We start from the raw sequence: 15,400 nt of genomic DNA, 5'->3' as shown, positions 1-15,400 counted from the left end.
CCAACCTCAGATATCCCTCAGCTCCCCGACGGTGACCTGCTTCCTGCCACAGTGCCTTGGCACATGCTCTTCTGCTGCTTAAATACTGTTTCCTCCAGCCTCTCAGTTTGGCTTGTTCTCATTCTTGTCTCAGCTTACACATCACTTCCTTGGGGAGCCCTTCCAGATCAGTTAGATCCCCTGGTCTGTCCCTAGGGCTCCCAGCCTCTCCTCCATCACACTTGCCATAGTGTACCATGAGTTCCTTTGTGATGCCTGCCCCCAGCCTGGGCTGTGCTCCCTAAAGTCATGGTCCATGTCAGCCTCATTCACCCAGTGGCCGTGGCCAACAGTAGGTGCTCAAGAGATATTTGCAGGATGAACCCATGCATGCTGGTTCTCATGAACCCATGAGAATAAGACACCTTTACACTGGAGCTTTCACCTTTAGGGCCGCTTCCATCTGGTGTGGAATCACATAATTATGACTGCAGTCATGCTGTGCAATGAGACACCCCGAAACCCAGTGGCCGAAAATGACAGTGATGTATCCCCAGGGTCTGTGTGTCTGCCAATAGTTGGCTGATCTAGGAATGACTGATACAACTTGACCATGCTTTCCTGTCTCTCCTCTCCTCCTGGGACCAGTGGCTGGCCTGGAGATGTTCTCCTAGCAATGGCAGAGAACTAGCCTCCAAACTAGCCCACTTGGCCTCCACCTCATCCTGTTGGCCAACGCAAGTCATGTGACTGACTCAAAGTTAAAGGGTCGGGGAGGTGCTTCCCACTCTTCTGGGGAAAACATGGCAAGGCTATGTGGCAAAGGGCATGGCTCTGGGAGAGAGAAAGATCTGGACGCAGTGTGCCCTTCCACACACGTGTCTCCGGCATCTCCTATCCTCCGGGTGCAGATAGGATAAAGCCCCAGAGGAAGAGAGTCACCCCTGGTCACACTGCTGGTGAGTGGCCCAATGCAGGTGGTGCCCAGGCTCTTGACCCTTGATCCCACCTACTTCCCGTTTTTAAGAGACCCAACTTGACCTGTGTCTTGACCTGTGACCTTTCACTGTTCTATCCCCGGATCCTGGGCACACCCCACTCTGAAGCAGGCAACTGTGTGTCTTAGAACACGCAGGGTACCATCCCTGCCGGGGAACATTTCTGGTTCCTGTGATGAACCGAAACTTGGCAGAGAGCCGGGCCATGCCTGTGGGATCCTGGAAGGATGTTTTATTCACTCAGTCACCACCCACCGTGATCAGGACATCTTCGGAGCTGGTCACATTCATGCCTTGCTGGTCCAGACTGCCGGGTCTTGACTCCTCCTTCATGAGGCACTGAGCTCCTGCCTGCCCCAGTCCACCCCCCCATCCCACCCTGTTGGGGTGACCCCCTACTGCTCCCCTGCTTCCCCAAATCTGTAGCTCACCCCACACTGCTCCACCAGGCTTCCTCCTGCCTCTACTGGGAAGGGTCCCCTTCCTTACTTCCCTTCGCCCGACCCTGCAGACAAATGGAACCAAACTGCCTTTTCTCCAAAACGTTCAGTTCCTGGAAGGAAAATAGCCATAGGCAGCCTTTGTGAGAGCCACACTAACTTTCCCAGCCTCCGCAACGATAACAGCCAGCGTTTATGAAGTGCTTGCCCTGTGCTGTGTGTTTGTGTGAGTGTTCAGTTGCTCTGTCGTGTCTGACTCTTTGTGACCCCATGGACAAGCCTGCCAGGCTCCCCGTCCATGGAATTTTTTCAGGCAAGAACACTGGAGCGGGTCGCCATGCCCTCCTCCAGGGGATCTTCCCAATCCCGGGATTGAACTGAAGTCTCCTGCATCTCCTGCATTGCCAGGCAAATTCTTTACCACAGCGCCATCTAGGAAGTCCGTAATCCTGATCATCAGTCCTCAAGGCAGGTGCTGTCTTTCACAGGTGGACTTTGCGTCATATCCCTTTTGCAGATCAGAAAATTGAGACTCCCTTCCATGAGCTCCAGAATATGTGTCCTTGCCCCGCCCCAGAACTTTCTCTGAAAAACGTCTGGGAAGGGCACTGCTCCTCTGGGTCAGGGAGCAGAAGCGAAAGCCAAGTGACAGAGGAGTCCAAGGGAACTGCTGCCCTAGCTTGGGTCCCCTATGCTTGTGTTTGAGGAAAAGTGCAAAAGGCTGAGGCACCAAGGTCCGCCCCACCCCTGGCATCCGACCCCTCACACATGCTGAGAGAGAAGAACAGATTAATTCCAGTTCTGTTTCAGGCACAGAATAAATCAGCATCTCCCAAACATAACATCTCAGTGTAAAGTGGAAGTGCTGTGTTTTGTGACCTGTCAGAGCATGTGACAATGATGCCGATGTTTCTCTGTCGAGGGAGGAGACAGGATCCGGCACGTTTGGGGAGTTAATTAGAAAGAGCCTCGACTAGTGAACTATGTGGCTTTTACAAAGTTCACCTTTCTTGAATTTCAGTTCAGGTCAGTCGCTCAGTCACGTCCTATTCTTTGTGACGCTGTGGACTGCAGCACGCCAGGCTTCCCTGTCCATCAACAACTCCCAGAGCTTACTCAAACTCATGTCCATCAAGTCGGTGATGCCATCCAGCCATCTCATCCTCTGTCATCCCCTTCTCCCACCTTCAATCTTTCCCAGCATCAGGGTGTTTTCCAATGAGTCAGTTCTTCGCATTAGGTGGCCAAAGTATTGGAGTTTCAGCTTCAACATCAGTCTTTCCAATGAATATTCAGTTTCACTTCAACATCAGTCTTTCCAATGAATATTCAAGACTGATAGCCTTTAGGATGGACTGGTTAGATCTCCTTGCAGTCTAAGGGACTCTCAAGAGTCCTCCAATACCACAGTTCAAAAGCATCAATTCTGCAGCACTCAGCTTTCTTTATAGTCCAACTCTCACATCCATACATGACTACTGGAAAAACCGTAGCCTTGACTAGATGGACCTTTGTTGGCAAAGTAATGTCTCTGCTTTTTAATATGCTGCCTAGGTTGGTCATAGCTTTTCTATCTGTCTTTTAATTTCATGGCTGCAGTCACCATCTGCAGTGATTTTAGTTCTTGAATTTACAAACAGCATATTTTTGTAGTTTGACAATCATGAACCAAAAAGAAAAAGGTATGTCTTAGTGTCCACAGCCACTGCTACCAGATGATAGATTCCAAGATAGGAGAATCAAATGTTCAAAATCTGTCTCCTGCCTGGCAGGAAATTGGGATTTCCAGGGGCTGGAAGAAAATGTAAGTCACTCCCATATTATTAAACCATTTTTATTGTAAAATGTAACAGATACAAATAAATGGATAACACATAAACTTACAGGTTAGCGAATGATGATTAAAAACACATCTGTGTAACCTCTGTCCAGATCGAGGAAGAGATCTTGGCCAAGATTCCTGAACACCCCCCATACCTCCTCCCTGTCCCAGTCTCCTCCCTGCTCACAGGAGCCAGATCCTGGCTTACATGGAAATTCGGTCTTTGCTTTTATGGGAATGGGATTGTATAGCATGTTAGGTTTGCATCGCTCAACTTTGTATGGTGAGACAAGCTTTGTGCCTTGTGAGATTTCTCTGTATTGTCATGTGCAGCAATATTCATTCCTCCTCACTCGTCTATAGTGTTTCACTGTATAAATACACCACCATTTATCCATCCTACTGTTGACGGACATTTGTGTAGCTTCTTATTTTAGACTGTCACACATTCTGCTGACAAGAACTTTCTTGTGGATGCTGTTTGATACACACATGCACCTATTTCTCCTGGGCTTAGGAGCAGGATTGTTGGATTCAAGAGTTATGTGCACCTTCAATCTATATTCTACAAAATTACTGACATAGCCCCCAATTTGATTAGCATTTTGAATTTATAGATCAAGTTGGTGAGGATGAACATCCTTACAATATCAAATCTTCCAGTCAACAAACATGGTGTATCCCTGTCTTTATTTGTCTTATTAATTTTGCTTAATATTGCTTTGTAGTTTCTACCCTCAGGTAAAATGTTTGCTATAGATTTTTTCAGATTAAGGAAGCTTCCTTCCATTTCCTATTTTGCTAAGAGTGTTTCTTCTGCATGGAAACTACAATTTGTGAAATACTTTTTTCTTCATTTAGTCCCATAATTAACATTATACTTTTCTGCTTTATTTTACTAATGTGGCAAATTGTATTGATTTGGATAATGCCTGGTTCAGACAGTAAAGAATCTGCCTGCAGTGTGGGAGACCTGGGTTCAATCCCTGGGTTGGGAAGATCCCCTGGAGAAGGGAATGGCAACCCACTCCAGTGTTCTTGCCTGGAGAATTCCATGGACAGAGGAGCCTGGTGGGCTATAGTCCTTGGAGTCACAAAGAGTCAGACAGAGCTGAGTGACTGACACCATCATTTTTTTTCCTGAAGTGCATAGAAATTTAGAAGCTTTGCATCTTTCTGGCAAATTAAACCTTTTGATATTATGAACTGCGCCCCTTTCTCTCTAGAGGAGCATTTTTTCCCTAAAGACTGTTTTATCTACTATTAATGTAGCAAAAAGTGACCCTGTGTTTATTAGGTGCTATTTATAGTCTCATTCATTCATTGTTAGAAAAATTCATCTAAGAGCATCATGGTTAGATCATGTGTGGTGAAGCCTGGCCACCAGGGTCCTATGGGTGAACTAACACAATTTATTTAACCTCCCTTTCACATGTACAGATGAAGCCTCAGTTTCCTCATCTGTAAATTTGTTTCATCAGTTTTGAGAGATTTCTCACCCACTGTCACTTCAAATATGACTTCTGTCTGGACTCTGCCTTCCTTCCTTCAGGGACTCCAGTTAAACATGTGGGACTTTCTTACGGTATCTTTCAGCCTTCATCTTCTCCTGCATATTTTCCATCCTTTAGCCTCTCTTTACTTTGTCCTAGCTTTTCTCCTGATCTGTCTTCCTGTACGTATTCTCTCTTCAACTGCATCTAAACTGCAATGAAACCTTTGCATTGGGTTCCTATTATTGGACAGTGTTCTTCAGTTCTAGAAGTTCTAATTTAAAAAAAAGAAACAACTACATAGCATTACTTTTTGTCATCTCCAGGTCTTTGCTTTAAGGTTTAAGAGTGGCTTTTAAAATCAGAAGCATAGTGAGCATCAGCTCTGAAGTCTGTGTACTGTGCTCCCCAGCCTGTGGGTTTCGTGTCTGTTGTCTGTGTAGCTCTTTGGACGTGGTCTTGTCTCCTCGTGTACTCTCCTTGTATTCTCGTCTCCTCTTGTGCTGTTTGTGCACTCATGTATTTTTCACTGTTTGCCTTATCTCAGATTTGTACATTGTTTATAAAAATATTTTCAGGCATACAGTGATGTTCTCCTTCTCCAAAGAAGATTTTTTTCCTTTGCTTCTGCCGGATGACTGGGTCTCGAATGATCTAGAATCCCCTTCATTCAAGGCCTAAACTTGAAATACACTGGGCCACCCACATGAACGGACTCCAGGTTGCTGTGTGTTTAGACCTGTCAGATCTAATTTCCTTCCATTTCACTCATGTTTCTGTATTGCAGCTTTTGGGTTCCCAATCCTTGGCGTGGAATCATTTACCCAGGCCCCAACTCATGGTGAGCCATGAGCTCCACCTTCTGTGCCTTCAACTACCGGAGGCTGTCCAGGGTCCATCAGCTGCGCAGGAATGTCCCTTGGATTGACCTACACCCTGTATATAAATGCAGCCCAAAGGCTTGGCATGCTTCTCTGATGCCATCTTCTCCCAGACCTTGGACCCTACACGCTATACTTCCTTGTTAGCTCTTTGGGACTTTTATGATGGTTTAATAAACATTTTGTCCAGCTTTTTAAAAACATTCATCCTCAGTGGGAAAAACTGTTTCAAATTACCTACCTGGCCACTATCAGAAGTAGGATCTCTAAGTCTTCTAAAAGGATGTGGATCCCTTATGCCCCTGTCATGGACACTTTATTCCAAACAAAGTTCAGTTTGGCCATGGGCTTTTTAGACCATGGTAGTCACTGAGTTTGGGCTTCCCAGGTGTCTCAATGGTAAAGAATCCACCTGCAAATGCAGGGGATGCTGGAGACTCACGTTCAATCCCTGGGTCAGAAAGATCCTCTGGAGGGGGAAATGGCAACCCACTCTAGTATTCTTGCCTGGATAATCCCATGGACAGAGAAGCCTGGGGGCCACAGTCCATGGGGTCACAAAGAGTCAGACACGACTGAGCATGCACGCATGGTCATTGGGTTTAATTAACACAGAGTTAAATTTAACTTATATTCATTGAGCCCACCAAGTATGAGCTAGGTACACCAGATGAGATGCTAAGAATTTTTTTCCAAAAAAAAGAAAAAAACAAATATCCTCATACCATACAAGTTTAGAGCATGAGTCCAATAGTCCAGTAGTCAGAATCTACCCTCTACAAATGTCCAGCTACTTCTCTTCTCTGGTCTTATTTTTCTTGTCTATAAAACAATGGTAATTATAATAGAACATCTACATTGGACTATTGGATGAATGATATTATGCAAGAAATGTGTTTATGACACTCTGGCACACAGTAATAATTCATAATTATTAATAATTTAAATATTATTACCTGATATTTGCCAGGTACTCTTCTAGGTGCTATAGATGCTAAAGTAATAAGACTTTGTTCTTGAGAAACCTCATGGTCTCGTCCATGGAAAGGATAAACAACTAATGGCCACAAAAAGCCTCTCAGAAGAGGAGACCTCAGATAGAATTTGAAACACATGTAGGGAGTTCCTAGATGGAGAAGCGGGAATGGGCATTCTGCCTCCTGTTGGTGTGTGATACATTCAGAAACTGCAGTCAGGTGGTTGGTCTGGGAGGATGTGAGACGTAGGTACAGAGTATGATGCAGCCACTCTCAGGCAGTTGTGGTCCAGGAGGACTGACAGATGAACTGTAGTTTTGATGCCCTGGTGGGGCTAACCAAAGAGCTGCAGGAGCCCAGGGTCAGAAATGCCCTTGTTAGTCTGAGTGGCCCAGGCAAGGCTTCACAGAGAAGGGATTTTTTTGTAGGGGTTTTGCAGGATGAAGAGGAGTCCATTTCAGATGTGCAAGTGCCTGGAGGTGGGGCAAAGTGTAGAGGCTTGAAAAGTATCTGTATAATGAAACATGCAATGAGATGTCATTTATGTGAATTAACAGGCACACCAAAAGCCACGTTTGTGGACATCACATATAGTGAAAGTATAAACATCTAAATTGGAGACACAGATGCTGAATTCATGGGGATGGCTGATTCTGAGGAGATTAGGTGGGAAGGGAAAAGAATTACAGAGGGAAATTAAAGGGTTACAACTTAACCTGCAAGTTTTAGTGTGGAAAAAGAAAACTGAATGGTGGATTCAGAATGTTTAATATATTATTATCTATATGCTTTTATTTTTCACAATTAAAAAGATACATTTTTAGAGAGAGAATGGAGTGGGGAAGGTGGGATGAAGGAGCAGAATGGTGAGTAATGAGTCAGGACTGCCTTAAAGCCCTGCTAGGCAATTCTGATTGCAATGGAAAGAGAAGCCCTCCACGGTATTTTTGAACTGGAAATGAAAGGGCTGTGCTTCTACAAATAACTCACCTAAATGTGGAGGATGGAGGGAGGCAGGGAGACCAGGGACGGGCTGTGAACATAATCTGGATGGAGGTTTAGAGGAGATGCCGGTGAGTAAGGGCTCACTGGGTCAGGGGGCCAGGTCTGGGGCTTGACTGGGTGCAGGTGAGAGGGCTGGAAGGCAGCCGGTATTTCCCCAAGACTGTGTGTGTTTGTGCGCATGCGCATTTGCACACACGTGTGTGATTCGACAATTCCCTTCGCTGGATTGCCTCTGTGTCTTGTGGGGAGACCTTGGCCCTGCCCAGGGTGAGAGCATGACTTGTAACTCCGTCTTGTGGCTCTCGGCTTCAGGAGCTGTACTGCAGCACCATGGAAACGTTCCGGAAGTTCACGGACATCCTGTTCCTGCAGACGCTCCCCCGTGTGACCGACCTCTCCCAGGCAGAGTGTGAATACCTGAGGCAGGAGGCCCAGGAGAACTCGACTCGGCAGCTGGAGAAGTCGGACCGCTTCCGGAGCCAGCAGTGGAAACTCTTCCAGGATCTCCTAGAGCAGGAAAAGCAGGTGCGGCATTTTGTAAAACTGGGTCTAGAGTATGTGTTTTTCATTAACTTTTGAAGGATAATGAGGCATTTCTTTCACTGAGCATCCCCAAGTGCCTGTGCTGAGTGTTTTACCAAGGTTCTGGTTGCCAGCCTTTCACAACGGCCGGCGGGGTGGGCTGGGATGGGAAGAGGAGAGCAGACCTCTCCTCTCCCAGTGTAGCAGGTCAGGAGATGACGCCCAGAACCTGTTCTTTAGAACAACAGAAGTAAATTATTAAGGGAGTGGACGGGGCTGGACACAGGGGACTCCTATTCAGTGAAAGGCTCTTTCATTATTAAAACCATACATTGGCCACCTGATGCGAAGAACTGACTCACTGGAAAAGACCCTGACGTTGGGACGGATTGAAGGCAGAAGAGGGCAACAGACCATGAGATGGTTGGATGGCATCACCGACTCAATGGACATGAGTTTGAGCAAACTCCAGATAGTAAAGGATGGGGAAGCCTGCTATGCTGCAGTCCGTGGGGTCGCAAAGAGTCAGACGCGACTGAGCAACTGAACAACAATATGTGTGGTAGGCAGAATAATGCCCCCACATCCTAATCCCCAGAACCTGTGAATATGCTACCTAACAGGGCAAAGGGGACCTTGCAGATGCAATTAAATTAAGGATTTGGGGACACGAAGTTTATTCTGAATTATCTGAGTGGCCAGTGTAATCACAAGGGTCCTTTTAAGAGGGAAGGAAGAGGGTCAGAGTCAGAGGAGATGTGATGTCCTGGGCAGAGGCTAGAAGGATGTGGGCATCAGCCAAGGAATGGGAGCACCCTCAAGGAGCTGGAAAAGGCAAGGAACAGATTTCACCCCCACCCCAGAGCCTCCAGAAGGAAAACAGTCCTGTTCCTTTCCTTCCAGACTCACCTCCAGAACTGTAAGGTACTGAATTTGTTTGAAGCCACAGAGTTTGTGGTGCTGTGTTTTAATAGCCATAGGAAGCTAATATACATCAATTTTATTTTTTTAAAAATTAAAACTGTCAGATTTTCAAATATGACACGTGGAAATGCCCCCATTCCCCTTCTTTCTTGCTTTCCTGCATGCTAGAGGCTGCAAAACCAACGTGCGCAATATCCCAGTTTCTAGAAGTGGCCTCGATGGAGTTCTAGCCTATGAGACAAGGCATGATACCTGCAGGGAGCTTCTGTTCACGAATACAAAGGTCACGTGTTGCTAAGAAACATCTTCCTCTTTAGCATTTCCTGTTCTTCCTGCCCAAAGCAGTTACGGGAGGACTGGAGGACCGCTGGCCTTCCTTTCACTTAGAGACAAGATGAAGGAGGGTGGGGCAGAGAGCCGGACTGTCCCAGCCCTGGACCGCCCACCCCTAGGTGCTTGTTATGAGAAACAGCGTATCTTTTTCCGTTGAGTGTTCGGTTAGTTGCAAAAAACCCTCAATGTGTGTATCTGATATAAATTTTCTAAAGAAAATAGGGTGAGCTGTCCAAACTACCAAAAAGTAAATGGAAGCACCGTGCAAACACAGGGCCTTTCCCTGTGGGTGGGCACAGGTCTAGGTGCCTGCCTGTCCGGTTTATTAGACCTGCTAGTTAATTTCAGTCTGCCATCAGCTGTTGTCCTATGACTAGTCGTCGTCTCCTGCATATGTGGCTGGTACGTCCTAAAGGGCAGTAGCCCTGATTTTCGTATTTCACTTCCTTATTCAAAACCCACTAGCTGGGACATAGCAAATGCTCAAAAAACTTCACTGCATTTCCTGGGATAATATGCAGCTTTGGAAATTAGCACAGGATCACCAGGGGATGTTCATGAACCTGAATTCCTCCAGTTCATACCAATCCTGGATCCCAGGCCATATCATTTGCCATCTCTGGGGAAGCGGGGGGAAACCTGGGCCTCGGTGGTTTGGAAAGCTCACCAGATGAATCTAAAGTGCCTCTGATGTTGGCTCCCCAAGTGGGGGGGTCAGGCCTTTTAGAGACAATTGTGGTTTGCAGACAGTCTTCTAACCTTGGAAGCTGAATGCCTGCATTTGAAGCAGAGTAGCCCAATGGCACCCCACTCCAGTACTCTTGCCTGGACAGTCCCATGGACAGAGGAGCCTGGTAGGCTGCAGTCCATGGGCTTGCTAAGAGTTGGCACGACTGAGCGACTTCACTTTTGCTTTTCACTTTCATGCATTGGAGAAGGCAATGGCACCCCACTCCAGTATTCTTGCCGGGAGAATCCCAGAGACAGAGGAGCCTAGCGGGCTGCTGTCTATGGGGTCTCACAGAGTCGGATATGACTGAAGCGACTTAGCAGCAGCAGCAGCCCCATTAATGGGCTCCCCTGGTGGCTCAGATGTTACAACATCTGCCTGCAATGCGGGAGACCTGGGTTCGATCCCTGGGTTGGAAAGATCCCCTGGAGAAGGAAATGGCAACCCACTCCAGTACTCTTGCCTGGAAAATCCCATGGACAGAGAAACCTGGTACGCTACAGTCCATGGGGTTGCAAAGAGTAGGACACGACTGAGCGACTTCACTTTCACTTTCACTTTCCTGGTGGCTCAGTGGTAAAGAATCCACCTGCCAATGCAGGAGGTGCTGGAGAAATGGCTTCGATCCCTGGGTCGGGAAGATTCCCTGGAGAAGGGCATAGCAACTCACTCCAGTATTCTTGCCTAGAGACAGAGGAACTTGGCGGGCTATGATCCATAGGGTCTCAAAGAGTCAGACATGACTGAAGCGACTTGGCACGCATGCACAGAACCCCATTAATGGGCTTCCCTGGTGGCTCAGTGGTAAAGAATCCGCCTGCCAACACAGGAGATGCAGGTTCAGTCCCTGGGTCAGGAAGATCCACTGGAGGAGGAAATGGCAACCCACTCCAGTATTCTTGCCTGGAGAATTCCATGGACAGAGGAGCCTGGTGGGCTACAGTCCATGGGGTCACAAAAGAGCTGGATGTGACTTAGCGACTAAACAACAATGGCATTAATGGCCTGAGTGGCTTTAGCCAGTTAGCTGACCTCCCACAACTCTGTGACTTTGTACAACTTACTGAATTTCTCGGAATCACAGCTTCCATGTGAAAAATGTGGATCAAAATACCTACATGGTTGCTGCAAGATAACACAAGCAAATGCAGGCTAAGACCCTTTGCACTAGATCTGTTTAATCACTTTATAACATTGATATTGAAAAAAATCCAGAATTTCAGTTCTGGTAAATTATTAGGCAAAGTGTCATGATTCACCCCAAAACCTCCAGTTATGAATCTTTTATTTTAAGCAGATATCAGACAGTACCTAGATTCTGGGTTTTGTTTTTTATTCATTTACTTTGTGAGCATATGCACATATGTGAATTTCCCTGTGCTTATGCAGAAGTACTTTGAGAGGAGTTTTGCATTCAAGAAGCAAACAGGAGGGTTAATGACCTCATCAACTGATTAAATAAGTATGACCCAAGACTGCTTTCTCAAAATGTGTATGTCAAAATTAATTTACTGATTGATTGTCTAATTGCCTTAAATTACTATAGATATTTAGGGATCCATATTCTCTCCTGCTTTCCATATTTCCTTGTTGATGATGAAAATGAGAGATGAACTTTCTGATGAATATTTAGTCATGAAAAGAAAAGGACTGACAAAACTCTTCATGGAAAATCAAACACACACCCAGACTATAAAATTCATTTTCCACCTATTTTCTAGGTAAAAGGTCTTGGTGATTTCATACCTCATTGCTCAGGGAAATTGTTAAATATTGTGGATTTTGTTAGTTACACAATTGGAATAGGATATAGGATCAGTTCAGTTCAGTTCAGTCGCTCAGTTGTGTCTGACTCTATGCAACCCCATGAATAGAAGCACACCAGGCTTCCCTGTCTATCACCAACTCCCAGAGTTCACCCAAACTCGTGTGCATCGAGTCAGTGATGCCATCCAGCCATCTCATCCTCGGGCGTCCCCTTCTCTTCCTGCCCCCAATCAGGGTCTTTTCTCAGCATCAGGGTCTTTTTCAATGAGTCAACTCGTTGCATGAGAAGGCCAAAGTATTGGAGTATCAGCCTCAGCATCAGTCCTTCCAATGAATACCCAGGACTGATCTCCTTTAGGACGGACTGATTGGATCTCCTTGCAGGCCAAGGCACTCTCAAGAGTCTTCTCTAGCACCACAGTTCAAAAGCTTCAATTCTTTGGCACTCAACTTTCTTCACAGTCCAACTCTCACATCCATACATGACCACTGGAAAAACCATAGCCTCGACTAGACAGATGTTTGTTAGCAAAGTAATATCTCTGCTTTGTAATATACTGTCTAGGTTGGTCATAACTTTCCTTCTAAGGAGTAAGCGTCTTTTAATTTCATGGCTGCAATCACCATCTGCAGTGATTTTGGAGCCCCCAAAAATAAAGTCTGACACTGTTTCCACTGTTTCCCCATCTATTTCCCATGAAGTGATGGGACCAGATGCCATGATCTTTGTTCTCTGAATGTTGATCTTTAAGCCAACTTTTTCACTCTCCTCTTTCACTTTCATCAAGAGGCTTTTTAGTTCCTCTTCACTTTCTGCCATAAGGGTGGTGTCATCTGCATATCTGAGGTTATTGATATTTCTCCCGGCAATCTTGATTCCAGCTTGTGCTTCATCCAGCCCAGCATTTCTCATGATGTACTCTGCATATAAGTTAAATAAGCAGGGTGACAATATACAGCCTTGACGTACTCCTTTTCCTATTTGGAACCAGTCTGTTGTTCCATGTCCAGTTCTAACTGTTGCTTCCTGACCTGCATATATAGGTTTCTCAAGAGGCAGGTCAGGTGGTCTGATATTCCCATCTCTCAGAATTTTCCACAGTTTATTGTGATCCACACAGTCAAAGGCTTTGGCATAGTCAATAAAGCAGAAATAGATGTTTTTCTGGAACTCTCTTGCTTTTTCCATGATCCAGCAGATGTTGGCAATTTGATCTCTGGTTTCTCTGCCTTTTCTAAAACCAGCTTGAACATCTAGAAGTTCACAGTTCACGTATTGCTGAAGCCTGGCTTGGAGAATTTTGAGCATTACTTTACTAGCGTGTGAGATGAGTACAGTTGTGCAGTAGTTGATGGACAGGGAGGCCTGGTGTGCTGTGATTCATGGGGTCTCAAAGAGTCGGACACAACTGAGCGACTGAACTGAACTGAACTTGAGCATTCTTTGGCATTGCCTTTCTTTGGGATTGGAATGAAAAGTGACCTTTTCCAGTCCTGTGGCCACTGTTGAGTTTTCCAAATTTGCTGACATATTGAGTGCAGCACTTTCACAGCATCATCTTTCAGGATTTGAAATAGCTCCACTGGAATTCCATCACCTCCACTAGCTTTGTTCGTAGTGATGCTTTCTAAGGCCCACTTGACTTCACATTCCAGGATGTCTGGCTCTAGGTGAGTGATCACACCATCGTGATTATCTGGGTCGTGAAGATCTTTTTTGTACAGTTCTTCTGTGTATTCTTGCCACCTCTTCTTAATACCTTCTGCTTCTGTTAGGTCCATACCATTTCTGTCCTTTATCGAGCCCATCTTTGCATGAAATGTTCCCTTGCTACTGCTAAGTCACTTCAGTCATGTCTGACTCTGTGCGACCCCATAGACAGCAGCCCACCAGGCTCCCCCGTCCCTGGGATTCTCCAAGCAAGAACTGGAGTGAGCTGCCATTTCCTTCTCCAATGTATGAAGTGTTCCCTTGGTATCTCTAATTATCTTGAAGAGATCTCTAGTCTTTCCCATTCTGTTGTTTTCCTCTATTTCTTTGCATTGATCACTGAAGAAGGCTTTCTTATCTCTCCTTGCTCTTCTTTGGAACTCTGCATTCAGATGCTTATATCTTTTCTTTTCTCCTTTGCTTTTCGCTTCTCTTCTTTTCACAGCTATTTGTAAGGCCTCCCCAGACAGCCATTTTGCTTTTTTGCATTTCTTTTCCATGGGGATGGTCTTGATCCCTGTCTCCTGTACAATGTCACAAACCTCCGTCCATAGTTCATAAGGTACTCTGTCTATCAGATCTAGTCCCTTAAATCTATTTCTCACTTTCACTGTATAATCATAAGGGATTTGATTTAGGTCATACCTGAATGGTCTAGTGGTTTTCCCTACTTTCTTCAATTTAAGTCTGAATTTGGCAATAAGGAGTTCATGGTCTGAGTCTTGTTTTGCTGACTGTATAGAGCTTCTCCATCTTTGGCTGCAAAGAATATCATCAGTCTGATTTCAGTGTTGACCATCTGGTGATGTCCATGTGTAGAGTCTTCTCTTGTGTTGTTGGAAGAGAGTGTTTGCTATGACCAGTGTGTTCTCTTAGCAAAACTCTATTAGCCTTTGCCCTGCTTCATTCTGTATTCCAAGGCCAAATTTGCCTGTTACTCCAGGTGTTTCTTGACTTCCTACTTTTGCATTCCAGTCCCCTATAATGAAAAGGACATCTTTTTTGGAGTGTTAGTTCGAAAAGGTCTTGTAGGTCTTCGTAGAACCATTCAACTTCAGCTTCTTCAGCGATACTGGTTGGGGCATAGGCTTGGATTACTGTGATACTGAATGGTTTGCCTTGGAAACGAACAGAGATCATTCTGTCGTTTTTGAGATTGCATCCAAGTATTGCATTTTGAACTCTTTTGTTGACCATTCTAAGGGATTCCTGCCCACAGTAGTAGATATAATGGTCATCTGAGTTAAATTCACCCATTCCAATCCATTTTCATTTGCTGATTCCTAGAATGTCGACGTTCACTCTTGCCATCTCCTGTTTGACCACTTCCAATTTGCCTTGATTCATGACATTCCAGGTTCCTATGCAATATTGCTCTTTATAGCATCAGACCTTGCTTCTATCACCAGTCACATCCACAGCTGGGTATTGTTTTTGCTTTGGCTCCATCCCTTCATTCTTCCTGGAGTTATTTCTCCACTGATCTCCAGTAGCATATTGGGCATCTACCGACGTGGGGAGTTCCTCTTTCAGTATCCTCTCATTTTGCCTTTTCATACTGTTCATGGGGTTCTCAAGGCAAGACTACTGAAGTGGTTTGCCATTCCCTTCTCCAGTGGACCACATTCTGTCAGACCTTTCCACCATGACCTGTCCGTCTTGGGTGGCCTCACATGGCATGGCTTAGCTTCATTGAGTTAGACAAGGCTGTGGTCCATGTGACCAGACTGGCTAATTTTCTGTGATTATGGTTTCAGTGTGTCTGCTCTCTGATGCCCTCTCCATCTTACTTGGGTTTCTGTTACGTTGGACGTGGGA

General features: G+C 45.5%; 1 protein-coding gene across 5 annotated transcripts in view; it reads left to right on the top strand.

The window, feature by feature from the left end:
• EVC (EvC ciliary complex subunit 1) overlaps positions 1–15,400 on the top strand; it is a 93,332-nt gene that overhangs the window by 50,553 nt on the left and 27,379 nt on the right. For all 5 annotated transcript variants that reach the window (XR_001918215.1, XM_018049716.1, XM_018049719.1 and 2 more), the window contains exon 12: positions 7,908–8,120. Coding sequence is in view for 4 of the 5 variants with exons in the window: in XM_018049716.1 (XP_017905205.1) it covers positions 7,908–8,120 (213 nt within the window). In the remaining variant the exon portion in view is untranslated. The remainder of the gene's footprint in view (positions 1–7,907; positions 8,121–15,400) is intronic.

This window comes from Capra hircus, chromosome 6 (assembly GCF_001704415.2).
Source record: "Capra hircus breed San Clemente chromosome 6, ASM170441v1, whole genome shotgun sequence".
NCBI classification, from domain to species: domain Eukaryota; kingdom Metazoa; phylum Chordata; class Mammalia; order Artiodactyla; family Bovidae; genus Capra; species Capra hircus.
Note: the sequence above shows the minus strand (reverse complement) of the source record. Positions and strands in the feature narration are given on the sequence as shown.